The 19,211-nt window shown below is 47.4% G+C and overlaps 1 protein-coding gene across 1 annotated transcript in view; it reads left to right on the forward strand.

The window, feature by feature from the left end:
• Positions 1-19,211, forward strand: part of CHSY1 (chondroitin sulfate synthase 1) — a 120,732-nt gene that overhangs the window by 3,752 nt on the left and 97,769 nt on the right. The window contains exon 3 of the mRNA XM_015417966.1: positions 17,923-18,418. Within this exon, the coding sequence (XP_015273452.1) occupies positions 17,923-18,418 (496 nt within the window). The remainder of the gene's footprint in view (positions 1-17,922; positions 18,419-19,211) is intronic.

The raw sequence follows: 19,211 nt of genomic DNA on the forward strand, positions 1-19,211 counted from the left end.
GCTTAAACATCATTCCCCCCCCCCTTCCCTTGAATGCTTATTCTGTATGTGTAAAAGGCATAATATAAACTCTCTCACTGTGGATGGCTCTGGGATCTTTCTGGACGGGGAGGAGATCCCCTGAAAGTCTTGCTGGTTTCTAAAGCGCTGCCGGATTCTGGTCTGAGTCTTCTTCCTCTGTATGCCCAGAGAGAGCTTTCCCCCTCTGTTAAGAAGTTGCTTTGAGACTTGCACTGGAGAAGAAGGGAATCTGTTCTGATTCTTCCTCCACGGTCAGCATCTCAAACCCGCTTTGTCATTCCAGAGGGGTCTTGCTGCGTACCTGTGCTGTTCTGAGCCAGGGACAGAGCAGGGACTCCTTGGAACGGCTGAGAAGGCCTCCCCTTTATCCCGATGGACAGTCTCCATGCCTTATCATTGGAACTGTGCTGATTGGAATGAAATCCAGAAAGGAGGTATTTTATCTATAAACATTTGTACCCAGGGAAGGGCTGGCCCTGTCGATGGCAATGGAGGGGTTTTCAGGAGAGAGCTTTTTTTTTTTTGGCCTTGCATCTGGTTTTCGAGGACAGCCAGAGTCTTTGACCTACAGATTGAGATCTGTCCATTTTTTGCAAGAAATTTCATGCCCAGAAAAACCGAAACCTTCAAGCTGCGGTTTTTGTGGGCCCCTGCGTGAACTTGCGTTTATCCTGCTTCCTGAATGGGGTTTCTTCTTCCTCGGCTTCTGTTGCTCTGATGCCATCTCCGCTTTAAGGCGGACCCGGAGAGGATGACTAAAAACCAGCTTAGGTGGGAAGTGATGAAACCGGCTAGACCTACCTACAATGACCTGGGGGAAAGAAATTCTTAACATAATGGCTGTTCTGCAAACAGTAAATGAGGCGCTCGCGGGAGCGTGACCCGTGTTTCAGGATGACTGCCCCTATCTATGTAAAATGCAAAGTCTGTCATGCTCTTTTGTTTGAGGGCATCTAGAATCTGATCCTTGAGTGTACAGGCACAACAATTCACCTGATTATCTTATCTAGAAGCCCAGATTTCAGTCGGCTGGCGGCGGGATGAGTGTGCTCAAAGCCATTCCCCGACTCCTCATACCACTCCCAACACCTCCCTGCATTTCCAAAGCAGAAAAGCTGGCTGCTGCAGCGTTGCTCCGTGAGTTTATTAATAAATTAAGAACCTAAGAAGAGCCTTGCTGGATCAGACCAGTGGTCCATCTAGTCCAGCATCCTGTCTCACCCATTAACTCTGAGGGCAACAGCAGGGCATAGAGGCTGAGGCCTTCCCCCAATGTTGGCTCCTGGTATTCAGAAGTTTAATACCTCAGAACTTGGAGGTTCCTTTAAGTGGCTAGTAGTCACTGATGGACCTCTCCTCCATGAATGTATCTTTTAAGCCAGTCTATGCTTGTGAATATCACTACGTCCCCTGACAAGTGAATTTCCACAACTGCCTTCCTGCGCCCTGGAAAGGCCTACACGTCACACCTCAAGGAGAGCGTCTTAGTGTTTCCTTTGGACAACATTGTCTTCAAAGAGGGCATCGCTTTTATTTTCCCGGGAGGAATGAATGTTGTTGTTGTTCAGTCGCACAGTCGAGTCCGACTCTTTGCGACCCCATGGACCAGATCACGCCAGGCCCTCCGGTCTTCCGCCGTCCTCTGAAGTTGGCTCAACTTCATGTTCGTTGGATCTATGACACTCTCTAACCATCTCATCCTTTGCCGCCCCCGTCTTCTTTGACCTTCAGTCTTTCCCAGCATCAGGGTCTTCTCCAGTGAGTGCTCCCGTCTCATTGGGTGGCCAAAGTATTTGAGCTTCAGTTTCATTATCTGGCCTTCCAGGGAACAGTCAGAGTTGATTTCTTTTAGGATGGACTGATTTGATCTCCTTGCAGTCCAAGGGACTCTCAAGAGTCTTCTCCAGCACCATAGTTCAAAAGAATCTATTCTTCGGCGCTCGGCCTTCCTTATAGTCCAACTCTCGCACCCATACATGACTACCGGGAATACCATTGCTTTGACCTTCCCCTGCATAAATTGCCAGCTGGAACAGCCCTGCTGAGGACGGGCTGTGTCACTCTACACACTGTTATCATGCTGTTTAGGTTCGCCATCGCTTTCCTCCCAAGGAGCAGGCATCTTTTAATGTCATGGCTGCTGTCACAGTCTGCGGTGATCTGGGATCCCAGGAACGACAGTCCATTAATTCATATGTGATAATGTGAGTGCCCTGGGGTGGGGGATGGTATAGGCTGAATCTGTTTCCATCCATGGAAATCTCAAATTTACCCCCATCTGTACATCTCTAGGTTAGATTCTCTTTCCTCTTAACACCAGAATGCCATTTAAAAAAAAAAAATGATTGCATCATGTTTAAACAGTTCTCCCATGTTTTAATAATAAAAAAGGTCCAGTTAGTGACATAGTTTCCTCTGGCCGGGAGCAGTTTGGCTAGAATCTTTGCACCCTCATGTGTTAGCTTTCTCATTTCAGGGAGCTGGGTTCTTCCCAAGGAACCTGAAAATGGTAATGCCTCCCATCTGCCATCTGAAGCGGTATAGCCCTGCTGCCTACTTTTGTGGTGTGTGTATGCTGGGGCTGAGCCACTGAATGCCTTCACACCATGTCCATCGTAGTTCTGACTGCTGTATCACAGGCGCACTTGTGACACTTGGAAGGCAGTTGCATGCAGTAGCAGCAAATCGTCCCCTTAATCTTGTTTGCGTGATCAGCTCTTGGTGCAAAGCCGCTTTGTTTCCTTTCCAAAGGATGTCTGCTTTACATATCTTCCTCCCACCCATTTCGACATCAGTGAATAGATATATTTAAAAGGTGGTTGAAAGAGACGGTTGCTCATTCTGAAAGGGCGAAGGGGGACGGTCCTTAACAAGTAACATCCTTCCGAATATGGCCCAAGCGCTAGCTCCTGTTTGCATGAATGAAAGCAGATGACACCAAGTGCTTCTCCAGGGATTAGTTCTCTTCCCACAGCGCACACGTTCGTCTTGCTCTCGTATTCCTCCCTCCCTCCCTCCCAAGAGGCTCACAGCAGCATTGTGGCCTCCTGTGTTGTACCCTGGGAGACAAGGTAAAGTCCGTGGGTGGCGTGTCAGACTAGGAGAGCCAGGTACGAATCCCCACTCATGCCTGGGTGACCTGGGGCCAGTCATGCACACTCAGTCTAACTTACCTTCCAGGGTTGTTGTGAGGATGAAGTGGAGGAGAGGAGAATGATGACCACCACTTTAGGGAGAAAGGGGAGGTATAAATGAAGTAAGCAAATAATAATTAGGCCCTGACTTGGATAGCCCAGGCAAGCCCTATCTCGGAAGCTAAGCAAAGCCGACTCTGGCAAGTCCTTGGATGGGAGACCTCCTTGGAAGACCAGCAGTCGGGAGGCAGGGGCAGGCTTTATTCTGCCACCTCTGGAACAGATTTTGAGTCCAGAGACACCTTTTTTGGTCTTATTCTGGGTAAAAGCTTTTGTGTGCACGGATGTGTACATGAAAGCTTATACCCAGTATAAAGCTTTGTTGGTCTTCAAGGCATTCCCATATTGAAAGCCGGTTTGGTGTAGCGGTTAGGAGCGTAGGGACTCTAATCAGGGAGAACCGGGTTTGATTCCCCACTCCTTCACATGCAGCTGCTGGTGTGACCTGGGGGTCAGTCACAAGTTCTTTCAGAGCTGTTCTCTCACGGGCAGTTCTCAAAGAGCTCTCTCAGCCCTACCTACCTCACAGGGTGTCTGTTGTGGGGAAGGGAGTCTGTAAGCCGCTCTGAGACTCCTTCGGGTAGTGAAGGGCAGGGTACAGATCCAATCTGCTCTTCTTCTGTTGCTTCAGACCAACATGACTGCCCACCTGAGTCTAAATAATAGTTGTGGCCAGTGTTCCCTCTAAGCTGAGTTAGTGTGAGCTAGCTCACAGTTTTTTAGCCTCCGGCTCACACATTCTTGTCTTAGCTCAGGGAGGATGGCTCCAGAGCAAACTAATTTATGCAGTAGCCAAATCGCTCACTCACAACTTTAATGCCAGTAGCTCACAAAGCAGGATTCTTGTTCACAAGACTCCACAGCTTAGAGGGAACATTGGTTGTGGCTGATTGGGGCTCTAAAGGCAGGCTTTCTCAGTCCTGATCCTGATGTTATAAGCACTGTGCCCAAATATTTCCTGCTTATATCCCCCCCCCCCAATTAGGAGGAGTCATGTGCAGAGAAATCGTGTGGTGACTTTTATACATTTATCCTTTCCCAGTGAGTGGAGAGCGGCATTTATAGTTCTTCCCCTCTCTGTTTTACGCTCACCTTGACCTGATGAGGTGTGTCAGGCAAAGAAGCTGCCTAGCCAGAGGTCTCACGCACAGAGCTTTGTGGCCAAGGTGGGGATTTAAAGCCAGGTTTCTCTTCTGCTGGCTCAGCACTGCACCCACCAGGCCACTTGCTCAGATAGTAATCCGTTAAGTAAAGGTTTTCTTTTTCTTTTTTTAAAGTTTCAAGGACCCCTTTCCGTGCCACCTTGTGTGTCAAGGAACCCTGGTCTGTTCAGAGGGTTCTAGCAGGTGTTCTAGAGTGCACAGTTGGAATCACTTACTTCCAGTGTTCCCTCTAAGCTGAGTTAGTGTGAGCTAGCTCACAGTTTTTTAGCCTCTGGCTCACACATTTTTGTCTTCGCTCAGGAAGGAGGGCTCCAGAACAAACTAATTTATGCAGCAGCCAAATCTCCTGCTCACAACTTTAATGCCAATAGCTCACAAAGTAGAATTTTTGCTCACAGGGCTCCATAGCTTAGAGGGAACTTTGCTTACTTCATTCATTTACACTCCACCTTCCTCTCCCCGGCGACCCAAAGCGGCTCTCCTCCATTTTATCTTCACAACAACCTTGTGAGGTTCATGTACATATTTAAAATACTTTATATGCCCATCTTTCTCTCAAACATCTCCAGACCCAAGGTGGGTCACAGCGGTATTAAAAACAGTACGAAAAAGTTGCATAAAATGTGTACCTTAAAATGGCAGGCCTTTTTAGAAGACCCTTTTTGCTACTGTGTAAGATGCTGAAATGGAGGCTGTGGAAGGTCGGTAGTTCAGCAGTTAGAGACCCGGGTGCCGCATGATGGAGTGAGCTCCCGTCTCTAGTTCCAGCTCCTGCCAACCTAGCAGTTCGAAAGCAAGAAATTGCAAGTCGATAAATAGGTACCACTTCGGTGGGAAGGAAACAGCGTTCCGTGCGCCTTGTTATTTAGTCATGCCGGCCACATGACCACGGAAACATCTTCGGACAGCGCTGGCTCTTCGGCTTTGAAACGGAGATGAGCACCGCAACCCTAGAGTCAGATTCGACTGGCTTTCGAGCAAGGGAACCTTTACCTTTTTAAGAGAACAAGAATCTTTATCAGGCGTATGTATTAAATCTGGCCCTGTCGCTTGTTTCACTTGTATAAGGGGACAGTGCAATTCTAAACAGTTATACACTTTGAAGCCCATTGGCCTCAACAGTCTTCAAAAGTTCCAGCTCTGCTTTGGACTGCACTGCTGGTTGTCTAGAGATTCAGTATCCTGAGCGGGACGGTACATGCAGAAGGTCCTGGGTTCAATCCCTGGCATCCCCTATAGTCAGCATATGTTGAGAAATACCATACTCTGCCCTAGAACCCTGGAGACCTGCTGTCTGCCACTGTACACAACAAATTATATGGCCCAGTGGTCTGATTCCCTGTGGTTGAAAAGCCAACAGAATATGTTTGCAACAATGGCATTTTGTCCCTTCTTTCTTTTATCTGTTCTGTGTCTGTCTCAAGTGCCAGCTGAAAGTAATTGCTCGTTTGAAATCTATTTATTTATTTATTCAATTTATACCCCGCCCTCCCTGCGAACGGGCTCAGGGCGGCTTACAGCAGTGGCCCAATTGCCAATAAAACCGATAAAACAATATACATCATTTCATAATAAGTTAAAACATAAAATCATGAGGTGCTATTCAGTTCTGCAGTTCGTTGTCTAGTTGTCTGTGGGTACTCACAAGAAATTCTTGAAAGGCCTTCCCTGTTTGCCCCAAACATCTAGTGTTCAAAGGTATACTGCTCCTAAATGTGGAGGTTCCATTTAGCTGACATAGTTAATGATGGTTGATTGACCTGTCCTCATCCCCCCCCCCAGTCATTTCTAACAGTGTCTTAGTGGCCATGGCCATATGCTGCAAAAATAAATCTCATGCAGTCATTAAGAATTGTGTAAAATAATGCCTCCATTTCTCTCTCTTGAAGCTACTGCCATTCAAATTCAGTGTGTGACTCCAAATTGGATTTTTTTTTTGAGAGAGAGAGATTTTCTTCCCTCTCTTCAGTTACTGGCTGTTTTAAAAAGCATCGTCTATTGTTTTTCCTCTTAATCTACAATTTGGCAAGCTCAGATGTGGGCAGATGGGCAGCTCAGCCAGGCTTCTAGCGTTATCAAGAAGGCATTGTTGGCAGGTGAGGGAAGACCAAGTCTGCCGCTTTGCCAAGTGTGCAGGTCGGGGAAAAAAAGTAAGAGAGTATTCTCTGGCAATTGGAAAGAAAAAACCAAGAATGGCAGGTTCAAAGAGTAGGTATAAAGGCAGGTAACAGAACACTAGCTCCGAATAAGATGCAGCGAGGATAGCAGTAACTGGTAGACAGAAGGAAGCATTTCTGATCAGCTGTTGGCACAGGGCACTCCAAATCTCTTGTTCTTTCCTAGGGTAACGCTTGGCCTCCTATTCTCCCAGCCAGAGACCCTGGCAAAGGGCTCTTAAACTCCTCTCCAGCTTGACCTGGCAAAGACCTTCCCGTATGCACCTCGGTTGCCTGAGCCATGGGCAAGCTGAGCTACTGGCAGATAGGAGTGACTAGTGAAGGGTGGGGCTGTGCCAAAGTCTTTGTTTATTGTCCCATGGTGGAGGGGCTTAAAGAGCCCTTTGCTTAGATCTTGCCCCATATGCTTTTTTCTTTTGCTTGTCAAGTTGCAGCCAACGTCTGGTGACCCCGTAGGTTTTCAAGGCACGAGACAAATACAGAGGTAGTTTGCCACTGCCTGCCACTGTGTAGCAACCCATCCAAATACTGACCCTACTTAGCTTCTGAGGATGGACTCGCCAGGTTGGATAGGTGGAGAAAATCTGGCGAGTGCTATGTATTTTGCTCAGTCCAAAGCATTGCTCTAAACATAGCCCCCGATCGCCATTGTCTGCCAGATATGTTGCTGTAGTGAAGCCGGATTCATGCCACCTGTTAGCTCTGGAAATTGGGGTCCAGTTCCGCAAATTATCAGGTAGAAACACGGGTAGAAAATGCTGCTGAAGCTGGAGTCTCGTAGACAGTCAAGTGCTCTTTTAAGCTGGGACACAGGAAGCTTACGTTCTACTGGATCAGCCCCTTGGTCCATCAAAGTAAGTACTGTCTAGTCAGACTGGCAGTGGCTCTCCAGGGCCTCAGGCGGAAGTCTTTCACATGACCTACTGCCAGATCCTTTAACTGGAGATGCCAAGGATGGAGCCAAGGACTTTCTGAATGCTCCATCCTTGGCATCCATCCTTGGCTCCATCCTTGGCATCTCCAGTGGCAGGCAGTGGCAGTTGAATGAGGCTAAGATGCAGATCTACCCTTCTGAAGAACCATGCCATTGTGCCAATCCAGAAGTTCCTCAGTTCACATCTCCCACGATCTCTATAGAATGGCACTCTATGCTCATGCTGCAAGGAAAATTAGAGATAAGGCTACGGAATGACTGCACTTTCAGAATGTGCTATTTGAGAAACCTGGTTTTAAAACTTACGCTTCGTCTATATATTTTAATTTTCTTTTAAATGTATTGCCAGTCTTTGTACTGTTTTTTAATCTTTTATATTGTGATGGCCATTGGCTACGCGCAATAAACTTTGAACTGAAAGCAGTTCACATCTCGCCCTTGGCTGTGAGCTCATGAAGTTGCCTGAGGCAAGCTGGGTTTTTCCCTTCTCTTCAGCCTCATTTTTTGCCTTCAGGAGCCATAAAGGTGACTAGTAAAGGTAAAGGTTCCCTTGCTCGAAAGCCAGTCGAATCCAACTCTAGGGTTGCGGTGCTCATCTCCGTTTCAAAGCCGAAGAGCCAGCGCTGTCCGAAGACGTTTCCGTGGTCATGTGGCCGGCATGACTAAACACCAAGGCGCACGGAACGCTGTTACCTTCCCATAGGTGACTGTGCATGCCAATATTGTAAGATTCCAAAGCAGGACCTATTTGTTTGTAGCTTCAAATGAAAACGGGAGTGTTTGGACCTTTCGTGCCTTAGACTGTTTTGGTGGACCAGAACCATATAAATCTGTCAGTCTTTCAGAGGTGACTTTGTTTGATATAGGTGTTTGTAAGAGCTTCTGGGATAGCTATATGTGAACACTCCAAAAGCAATAATACCTAATGTTGTTAGGATCGTTACAGCATCCCTGGAGTGGTATGAGAAAAAGCCATAGCATAGTGACCCCCCTACACACACTGTGATGACACTTAAATGGGCTTTCTGGGAGACTTGCTGAGGCAGAGTCTGTACTTTAGACCTCAGTGTGTTTGAAAGCCTCAGGGTTCCTAATCAGAAATCTGTTTTGGTGTCTTAAAAGATGGTAAGCTAGTGTCAGACTCCTAGTCAAGAGACTCCCAACATCACTTTTTGGCTGTGATTTGTTTATTGAGATCTCGGCATGATCCAGGTTAGGACAGTACTGTGTCAGAACTGAAATTCTGGTGGGAAAGTCCAAAGATATAGACAGTTCAAATGGGGTCCCCTGGGGAATAGCCAATTGCACATCGCAGCCGTCTCAGCTAGCTCTTGCGTTCACTCCCCCCACACACACCTGGGTACATACGATCCCGTTATCTGAGAGAGCCAGTTTGGTGTAGTGGTTAAGTGCGTGGACTCTAATCTGGGAGAACTGGGTTTGATTCCCCCACTCCTCCACTTGCACCTGGCTGGATGACCTTGGGCAAGCCGTAGTTCTGATAACAACTGTCCTTGAAAAAGAGCAGTTTCTGTCAAGAGCTCTCTCAGCCCCATCTACCTCACAGGGTGTCGTGGGGAGGGGAAGGGAAAGGAGTTTGTAAGCCTCTCTGAGACACCTTTGGGTTGTGAAGGGTGGGGTATAAATCCAATCTCTTCTTCTTCTACCTCACGGGGTGTCTGTTGTGTGGAGGGAAAGGGAAAGGAGTTTGTAAGCCCCTCTGAGACACCTTTGGGTTGTGAAGGGTGGGGTATAAATCCAATCTCTTCTTATCTACAACAGCAAGCTGGCTCAGACATTCCTCTAGGAGGAAGGCATCTTAAGGAAGAGTTACGGTGCCTAAGAACGGTTCACACACACACAGTCATTCATACCCCCCTCAGGAATTTCAGCTGCTACCAAAGTGTTGGTTTTATTCTCTCTCACTCCTCCTTTCCAGTCTGTTTTTTAAATTACCTGTCTTCTCACCTGTATTTGGGCTTCCTTGGTGTGTACGGCTTGTGTAAGTGTGTGTGGCTTCACTTCCCGTGGCAGCCGTTTTGTGTGGCTTCACTTCCCGTGGCAGCCCGTGACCCTCTGTCAGAGTTCCAAAGGAGCCCACAGGCCCGAAAAGGTTGGGGACCCCTGAGGCAGTGGAATATATGCAAGTGAGCAGTGGTGTATACACAACCAGCATCTTACCTGCAGAGCTGAGCCGCAACAGGAATGATGAGCATGTTCCGTTCTCTGCTCGTGAAGGTCAACAATGAGCTCAGCATGCTTGGCCACTGCACCCTGAGAGTATGAGAAGAGTCCTCTTGGGTGAGGCCAAAGGTCCCTCTAGAGCCACTGCGGTGGAGTGGTTACAGCTTCAGAGTAGGATCTGGGAGACCCCACTTTGCTGTGCAAGCTCACTGGGTGACTTTGGGCCGGTAGTGCAGACTCAGCCTAACCTCCCTCGCAGGGTTGTTGGGAGGACAAAATGGAGGAGATGAGAATGATCTGTGCGGCTTTGAGTCTCTGCTGGGGAGAAAGGCCAGGGTTTAAGCCATGAAGTAAATGAATAAATAGTCCTTCACCCTTCCTCTCATAGTAGCTAACCAGAAGCCTTTGGGAAGCCTGCTAGCAAGGCATGAAGGAAATAACTTTCCTGCCAGCAGCATTCACTGCTGCTTTTTCTCTGAATGTAGGAGTCCCATTTTGCTAACGATCGATGGGGACAGAAGACGAGCAACCCAAGAAAAATGTCCCTGCCTTCTTGGAATACGCAAGAGTCGGACAGCAGACATACAAGGGGTGTGCCTCATGAGGAAAAAAAAAGTGATAACAGAAGGAGAAGCAGTGCCCTCAAAGCAGAACCACTGAAAAGCCTTAGGCAGACGTTTATCTCCCTGCAAGAAAACCCAGAGTTTATCTCCCTGCAAGAAAACCCCTGTCCCGTAGTTTCTCCCTGTCAATGCAGGCAGTTAATCTTTCATGATGCAGGAAGCAAGTAAAGGAAATTAATTGGCTTGCGTAAAGGGAAGTCATTAAACAAGACTAGGCCAGAGAACCTAATCTGGCCACTTTATCAGATGAATCTGCCTGGGGTGATGTGTATTGGGGGGGGGGGTTAGACGAGAGAATGAAGGCAGCTTGAAGGAACAGTTTAAAAAAACCACCAACCCACCGGATTCTTTTGGACTCCGGGGAATTGCCGTTGTCTTCGGCTTCTGCTGTGGTTTTTCTGGAAATGTGTTTTGAAACTCCTTAGTAAATGCTGGAAGAAAAAAAATAGATAAAAATGTGTTTGGTCACCTCTTCCTGGCACCTGGGTTTTTTTTTTGGGGGGGGGGAGCTGTGTTTTGTTTCATTTTCTTGTGGGGGGGGAGCGAAGTGAGAGACTGAGACTGTTTTCCTGGATGTGACCTCCAAAGAATGAATGAAGTATTCTCTCTGCGAGTGGCTTACTGTAACCTGGAGGTGTGTCCGTCTGGATTTAAAAGTTACTGGCGGAGGCTAAAGAAAGGGGGAGGGAAGGAGAACCATCATCTTTTCCCCCTTTCCCAAAAATACAATTTGATGGGCGGGGAAAAACTGCCCGTTCCTAAATGGGCTCCTTTCTTTCCCCAGTTAATCGTCCCGAATTCTGAGATTGCAAGTATATGTCTTTATATTTTTAAAAACTGGATGTTCGTCAAGGCTGCCCGGCTCAACTTTCAAGGAATGGTAGCAGGGTTGCCAGCTCTGGGTTGGGAAATTCCTGGAGATTTGAGGGTAGAGCCTTTGGAGGGAGGGGTCTGATGAAATAGAGTTGCTCAGCAGAGTATAATGCCGTAGAGGCCACCCTCCGAAGCAGCCATCTTCTTGAGAGGAACTGATCTCTTGAGTCAGGAAATCTGTTGTCATTCCAGGAGAGCTCTAGCCCGTGCCTGGAGGGTGGGAACCCTTGTTATGTGGCTGGTCTGAGTGGAAAGGGGGAAGCTGTTAGGATCTGAGCAAAGCCCGTCATGGCTTGTAGCAGGGCTCATAGTGCCCTTTCGACGACACAGGCGGGGAGCCGTGTTGGTCTGAAGCCGCCGGACAAAGTTTGAGTCCAGTGGCGCCTTCTAGACCAACAAAGTTTTATTCCGGGTATAAGCTTTTGCACACAAAAGCTTATACCCAGAATAAAACTTTGTTAGTCATAGGGTGCGGTCAGATGGCATGCTGAGAGCATTTTAAATTGCTCCGGCCCTGATGCGGTCTTTTTTAACCTGGAGAATCGCAATCACCCTCACTTCCTTGCTCTGGATCGTTGCGCGGCCACATCGCTCCCCGCCGTCCACAGGCGGGAGCGTGCGTCGCTGTTGTTTTTCTCTCTCTCTCAGTTTGGGCATGCGCACAGGCAGCCGTCTGTAGAACTAAAAGTTTTGTGCATGCGCAGAACAGCGATTTCCACTTCAACCCGACTGCTGTAACACTTCCCTTTAAACTTTAAAGGAACACTTCCCTTTAAACGTTTACCCCGAAAATGGCCTCAGTGAGATCCCGAACTCATCTAAAGGCTAAAACTAGGCATCATTTAAACGTTGTTTTTAATAACGCGGTGGCGGACCTCCGCCTATGCGCACACCGCCAACACTTTAAAAAAATGGTGGGCAAAAAGCGGAGGCCTCGGGCAGCTTTCGAGCAGGGAGGGGGTTTAAACCAGAAGTGGCTCGACACCGCAGGAGCAGTCAGACGTCAGAAAAGTGCGGCTGGAACCAGAGAATCAGGAAAACACTATGTGGGGACCTAGTATCAAAATACTCCGGGTTAAAATGGTTTTGAGCCGGAAAGCAAGGGAGGGCTGGGGACGGGAGGCAGATGTTGACCGTGTGATTGTGCAGATAAAATCCGTTTCTGAGGCGGGCTGAAAGCGGACTAAACGGCCCGTCTGACCGCACCCATAAAGGTGCCACTGGACTCAAATTGTTCTTTCTAGGATCTTGTTTGTGTGTCAGCCTTGGTGTCCTCAAGGTGAGGCAACAGGGCTGTGTAGCAAAAGGCAGTGTAGAAATGAAGTGAGTGGTGAAACAGGCTGTCACTGAAGTGTTTACCAAAGAAGATCTTTGGTGCGACCCCGCTCCCCAACTAATCTTACTGGACGGAAGCAGAATGCCAACGTTTCAGAGGACAGGCCTCAGACAAGAGCGCTGTCCTTAAAACAACAGAGCATCATGGCCGTGGGCCAGTCACACTTTCTCTCAGTCGAATCTACCTGGCAGAGTGGCTGTGAGGATTAGAAGGGGGTGGGGTTGCCATGGGCCTCACCATGAGGTCCTTGGAGGAAGGGCAGAATGGACATCAGATAAATGGCTTCCGGCAGCCCTGACAGAAAAGCTGCCTCAGAATCTGCGCCAGTGACAGGCCCAAATTAAGACATGCGGAGGACCGAGACTGGATGAAGTTTAACAGGCTCTGTAGAATAACACCCCCCCCCAAAGTGTTAATTCAGAAGTTATATTTAGGCACCTTTCATAATTTGAGGCACTAAATAAACGGTAGCTTGCTTCCCTTGAGTATAGCTCTGGTTAGTGACAAATTTTTAAAGAACATTGGATATTGTGCCAAGATGGCACGGAACAGGATTTTGGTAACCAAAGCTGTTCTTTAGTTTCTGACATTACTGTGAGTTGGATCTTCCAGATTCTAGTCCAGTGCTAACCGCTACAAACATCAAGGCAGATATATGATTTAAGTTTCCTTCTTTAATAAGACCTGAGCAGTATCCTGCTTTTCGGAGAAGAATTTTCTTCATTTCTGTGACACTTCAAAAAAAGGCACCTCCTCTGTTTCTAATAGATATTCCAGATATTTCAAATCTGTCTAGACAGTAAAAATGTTTTAACTTCTCAATAGCATCTCAGTATGCTATTTTTTAATAGGCGTTCCTGTCAGGTTAATGGTTTAGTAATTGTTATCCAGCCTAGGTGGTTAGAATAGTGTGGCTCTGCTGCCTTCTAATAATTTTTTTAAAATGGAAAAAAGGATAGACTTTCAAAATCCAAGTCCTGTTTGCCGTTTGACAGCTTTTCTGATCCTTCTAGTGTCAGTGTTTTTAAAAAATATACCGCTGCTAAATGAATCGGCACATTCCATGTGTGTGAATTTTACAAACACATGTGACTATTTTAAAATCCGAGGTGACATAAAACAGCCACTGTTTTCTTTTTCTAAATGTGTGAACAGATCTATTCCTTGTCTAAAAACATCTGTGAGCTCCTGGTATAAAATAGCATGAATACATTGAGGGAGTGCTTAATTTTCACACCCCTAGAGTGTTTCCAAGTCAGATTCGGAGTGCAGATTATGTTGCAAACAAAGCCACCTCACTAACATAACTAAAAAATGTTCTGCCTCAGCGCCCAGAATGAAGGGGAGGGGAGAGGGCATAAAACTATCCGGTTACCAAAGCAGAGTTCCCTTTCCACGTTTCCTCTTGCCAAAAACACACCTTGTATTTGTAGGCTGAAATCTGAGAAAAGAACAGTGGCCAGCTTTAGACTGTGTGGCCTTTGAAAGCCCAAAAGTAAGGTTTGAATGTGTACCCCAGTGATCATTGTCCTTTGGAAGGTTCTGGTTTGGTGGAAGATAACTTGGGCGGGAGCGGGGAGCTTACATTGGAAGATGTCATCGTATAGTATGGGTTTGAAGCAGCCTTGGCTAGTTGTGATGCCTGAACACAGGTTGTTCAACAAACTGGACTCTGTTGGTTTGCACAAAACAAAAATTTCAGACTATGGCTTTTATTTATTTATTTATATTTTATTTATAAGTTCAATTTATAACCCGCCCTCCCCGCGAAGCGGGCTCAGGGCGGCTCACAGTCAGGCATAGGTAAAGGTAAAGGTTCCCTTGCTCGAAAGCCAGTCGAATCTGACTCTAGGGTTGCGGTGCTCATCTCCGTTTCAAAGCCGAAGAGCCAGCGCTGTCCGAAGACGTTTCCGTGGTCATGTGGCCGGCCACACAGTGGCCAGAAATACCAGTGCCATCAGGAGGTCCAGCAGTGGGGCCAGGACATTAGAAGCCCTCCCACTGTTGACCCCCCCCCCAAGCACCAAGAAGACAGAGCATCACTTGCCCCAGAGCCCCTAGCTATACCTTGTGGCTAATAGCCACTGATGGACCTCTGCTCCATATGCTTATCTAATTCCCTTTTGAAGCCGTCCATGCTTGTAGCACCCACCACTTCCTGTGGCAGTGAATTCCATGTGTTAATCACTCTTTGGGTGAAGAAGTACTTCCTTTTATCCGTTCTAACCCGACCGCTCTGCAGTTTCATGGAGTGCCCACGACGGATTTCTGCTGCTCTACCACTCAGTGTCTTCCGTTTCACGTGGTGCCGGCGTCCTTTCTACCAGGGCCAGATAATGATGGTACAGTAGTGGCGGCTCCTAAACGCCTGGCGGAAGAGCTCTGTCTTGCAGGCCCTGCGGAACTGCATTTATCTAGCGTCTTGTTCTTTAACCACGGTTATTTGTAGTTTGTGTAATGCTTGGATGCACAAACCTCAGGGGTTTTGTTTCATAGCACTACCCCATGTGTCTGTGTGTCTGTAACAGCAGAATAGGGAGGCTGTCCTCACTACTAGGAAGCAGAGAAGAGGCGAGAAAAAGGAAAAAGGTCTGGGCACTAGGATTCACTACTTGTGTCTAGGAGATTAACCAGTACTAATTGCATGAGCCACGTTTTATCAGATAGGATTTGCAACCCTGGCCGGCACCTGAATGAAGCCTGCCCTTCCAACTCCATTGCCTCTTCACATTGCTGTCCTGTGCCCCCTTACTTGGGAGCAAGCCTCACTAAACACGGTCGGACTTCCTTCTGAATAAACGCACAAAAGGATTGTGCTAGTGATGACTTCCAGTTCAGCTGTCCTTTGCCATAATCCAAACTGGGGTTTGCATGTCCTCTGCTAACCACAGTTTGAAGCCAGCTTGCAATCCTGGTTTGGTGGAGAAAGTGGAGAATGTAGCGTCAGATGTAATGACAGATGTTTCTGGTGAATTGTTGGGTGCTTGTTCTTTGAGCGGTGGGAGTGGGGGGCACGTCAGGACAGAGCTGTTTCAGGTCGCATCCTGTTGTGGCTTTGAGTTACGTATGCGCCCGCGTTCTGTTGAGTCATGTTTTATTATTTCCATAACAACAATTTCCCCTTGTACTATACATTTTGTTTCAAATACGTCCGTGGTGGTGGAAAGTGACATCAAGCTGCAGCCAACTTTTGGAGTCCTGTAGGGTTTTCGAGGCGTGAGACAAGCAGAGGTGGCTTGCCATGGCCTGCTTCTGAGTAACAACCCCCGGACTCCCTTGGTGGTCTCCTATCCAAGGACTAACTAGAGCCAACTTTTCTTAGCTTCTGAGATCTGATGGAATGGGACTAGCTAGCCTGGGCCATCCAGCTCAGGGTATAAGCCATCAAATCAGGTAATAGCTTCAGCCTTGGCCACCACCAGAATAAGGGCAGACAACGGTTGTATTTCTGAAAGGTGCTCGGGTTTGGAACGTTGACAAATACGCAGAAGGGAGTGCCTTAAGGCTAGAACTTTTTTTGAAAAGGAAGTGTCTCTCTCTGTGTGTAAATGTTCCGTATCTGGGAATCCAAGGTATTTCCTGTCTTAACTGACCATACCTGGATTCTGCGAGTTAGTGGTGCGTGCTGTGAAGAACGACTTTTGATTTATTTACTATGCTGAACCAATTGCCTCTTCCTAATATCGTCTTCCCCCCCAACTACTAAAGGTCAGGTCCAGTTTACATCTTGGTGACGGAAAGTTTTGTTTACTTATTTATTTATTTGCATTATTTATGGCCCACCTTTCTCATTTGGACTCAAGGTGGATTACACAGAGTGGGTCAATAGAATCAATGGATGGGACATTCGATAAACAATGCCACAGGCTTAGGACCAGCCAGACGTCTAAACACAGAACTGAAGCAGAGTATGAGCATTAACGTGGTGCATGAAATGATGCCGGCTTTCACAGTAGGATCCTGGTTTCATCAAGCCATACACTGTAGTATAGACCACACGCCTTAACAATTGTCCCAAATAGGTTTGTGGCTCATTTAGTACAGTGGAACTCTGTTGCCTGTTTAGTATGGTTTGGGGGAAGCCAGGAGAGTGGGAGGCTTCCTGACTTCCTCAGGCGGGCTATTCCATAGGGCGGGGACCGCAACAGGAAAGACACAGGTACGGGAAGTTGTTGATTTTGCCTGTTTGCAGGTTGGCACTTGCAAAAGTCCCTGCTTTGATGAACAAAGCTTTCATGTCATGGCAGAACGTAAGGGGAAGAGGCTGTCTTGCAGATAGGAGGGTCCAAGGCCATGAAGCTTTTGTATGTGATAGCTGATACTTTGCACTCAGCCTGGTAACTGACGGGCAGTGAAGTGCCTACAGGATAAGAGTAACATGCACGCTCCATCTAGCTCCCATCAAGTTGCAGCTGACTTGTGGCAATCTTGTAGGGTTTTCAAGGCAAGAGACGTTCAGAGGTGGCTTGCCATCGCCCACCTCTGTGTAGGGACCCTGGACCTCCTGGTAGTCTCCCATCCAAGCACTAACCAGGGCTAGAGATGTAAAATTTCCGAAAATTTTGAAGCTCAGAAAAAAACACACGTTTTTTCTCAGAAAAAAACGGAAATTTTCGGAAAAATTGAAAAAATGCTACATTAGCATTTCTTTTGTCTTTTCTAGATTGAAAGTCATTCTGTTACTTTAGGAACATAAAATATGACTATGGACATTTTTACTTGGCATGAAATTATCACAACTAGCATATTAAAAATATAGTGTATCCAAACAATTATTTCAAACAGAATACCCACCCACATGCAAAAACAAAACTGAAACTTTTTTATTTTCTTCTGACAATCGCACCTCCTAAAGGAAGAAATGCACCTTGTTCTTGCATTGGAGGGTTCAGTTTGTAACCTAGGACTTGCTTGTCCTCAGTGCACAGAAATTAGATCAAGCTGATACCATATATATATATAGTTTAGAGATGATTTGGAAAATATTTGAACACCTTGTCTTAAAATATTTTATTCATCATGTTAAAATAAAACGTTCCAGAATCATTTTTTTTTCTTTTTCAATTTTTCCAATTTTTCGGGAAAAAACAAAAAGGCTTCGGGGGAAAAAACGTTTCCCCCCCGAATTTTTCCGTTTTTTTCCCGGGCCTTCACATCTCTAACCAGGGCTAGCCTAGCTTAGCTTCCGAGATTGGATGAGACTGGGCTAGCCAAGTCAAGGCAATTTGTGTCTTACAATACCTCAAAAACTGTCCAGGGTCATATTTTAGGTGAGTTTCCCAAAGGAAGGAATCCTTGAAGGCCCGGGTGCAGCTGTGTCCTTTCTCTAAATTTCCACAACCCATTTTATATTCTCTGTACCTGAGCTAGTGGAGTTTCTTTCCCCCCTAACCTCAGTTTGATCTTTTGTCCCACAGAACTTGGTCCAGCACAATCCCGGGGAAGGTGGTGTTCTTCTCCAGCGAGGGCTCGGACGCTTCCCTCCCAATCCCCATTGTGTCGTTGCCCGGCGTGGATGACTCTTACCCTCCCCAGAAGAAGTCATTTATGATGCTCAAGTATATGCACGACCATTACTTGGACAAGTACGAGTGGTTCATGAGAGCCGATGACGATGTTTACGTCAAAGGAGACAAACTGGAGAGCTTCCTCCGGAGTTTGAATAGCAGCGAGCCCCTTTTCCTTGGGCAGACGGGGCTGGGCACCACTGAAGAGATGGGGAAACTGGCACTGGAACCCGGAGAGAATTTCTGCATGGGGGGCCCAGGGGTGATTATGAGCCGTGAAGTCCTGCGGAGGATGGTCCCTCACATTGGGGAATGCCTTCGAGAGATGTACACCACCCACGAGGATGTCGAAATCGGGAGATGCGTACGAAGGTTCGCGGGAGTGCAATGTGTCTGGTCCTATGAGGTATGTTGATGGCAGGGAAGCCACTGATGGTTAATCCCCCTAATGATTGATTGATTTACAGTGACGAGGCAGATCCAGGTGGCACACTATTTTGGCACATGTGGTTTTGTTTGGTATATTTATTTTTGTCAAAAACGTGTGGGTCAGTAGGACTGAAAGCTACTGTTTCTGAAAGCTAAAATAACGTTTGAGGCTCCCCATTCAAATGCACCAGCTCTGAGTTTGGTAAATTGGGGCCCCGGTCGCACGGGCCGGATATCGCGGGGGGGGGCATGGCTGTTTGCCCCGGAGTAAACTACCGCGTGGCAGCCGGATCAAACGTCCTGCCGACGTCCCGTGGTTGGGGGGAGGTGCCGATCATACCTCACTCCTACGGTGCGGCAAAGAAGCGGCGCCGCGGGGGTTGTGTTGGTTTTTTTAACCCAAGTGTTCGCATGCGCCATTGGGTGCTTGTGCGCACCCGTGGAGACTTGACCAAAAAAAAGACTTTTCGCGACGGGACATGGGCGGGCGCCGGATGCCACGAGCTAATACCAGAAACGTGATCTGACGCCCGCCCTTGCCCCGCGGTTTCCGGAAACTAGTACCTCGGAGGTACTAGTTTTTTACATCGCATCTTCGGAGTGAAGCCTCGGGTGAGCCACGGGAGCTCTACGCTTCCCAGATGTGGCGGTGAGATTGCGCCCGGAAAATCCGCCTATCTTCCATCTCTCTAGCGTGCCTAATACTCCGTGTGACCGGGGCCTGGGTTAATCTTCAGTTAAAACTTGGTTTTAGCACTAATGGGAAAGAG

The sequence above is a fragment of the Gekko japonicus genome, unplaced genomic scaffold (genome assembly GCF_001447785.1).
Source record: "Gekko japonicus isolate JY-2015 unplaced genomic scaffold, Gekko_japonicus_V1.1 scaffold924, whole genome shotgun sequence".
Lineage (NCBI taxonomy): Eukaryota > Metazoa > Chordata > Lepidosauria > Squamata > Gekkonidae > Gekko > Gekko japonicus.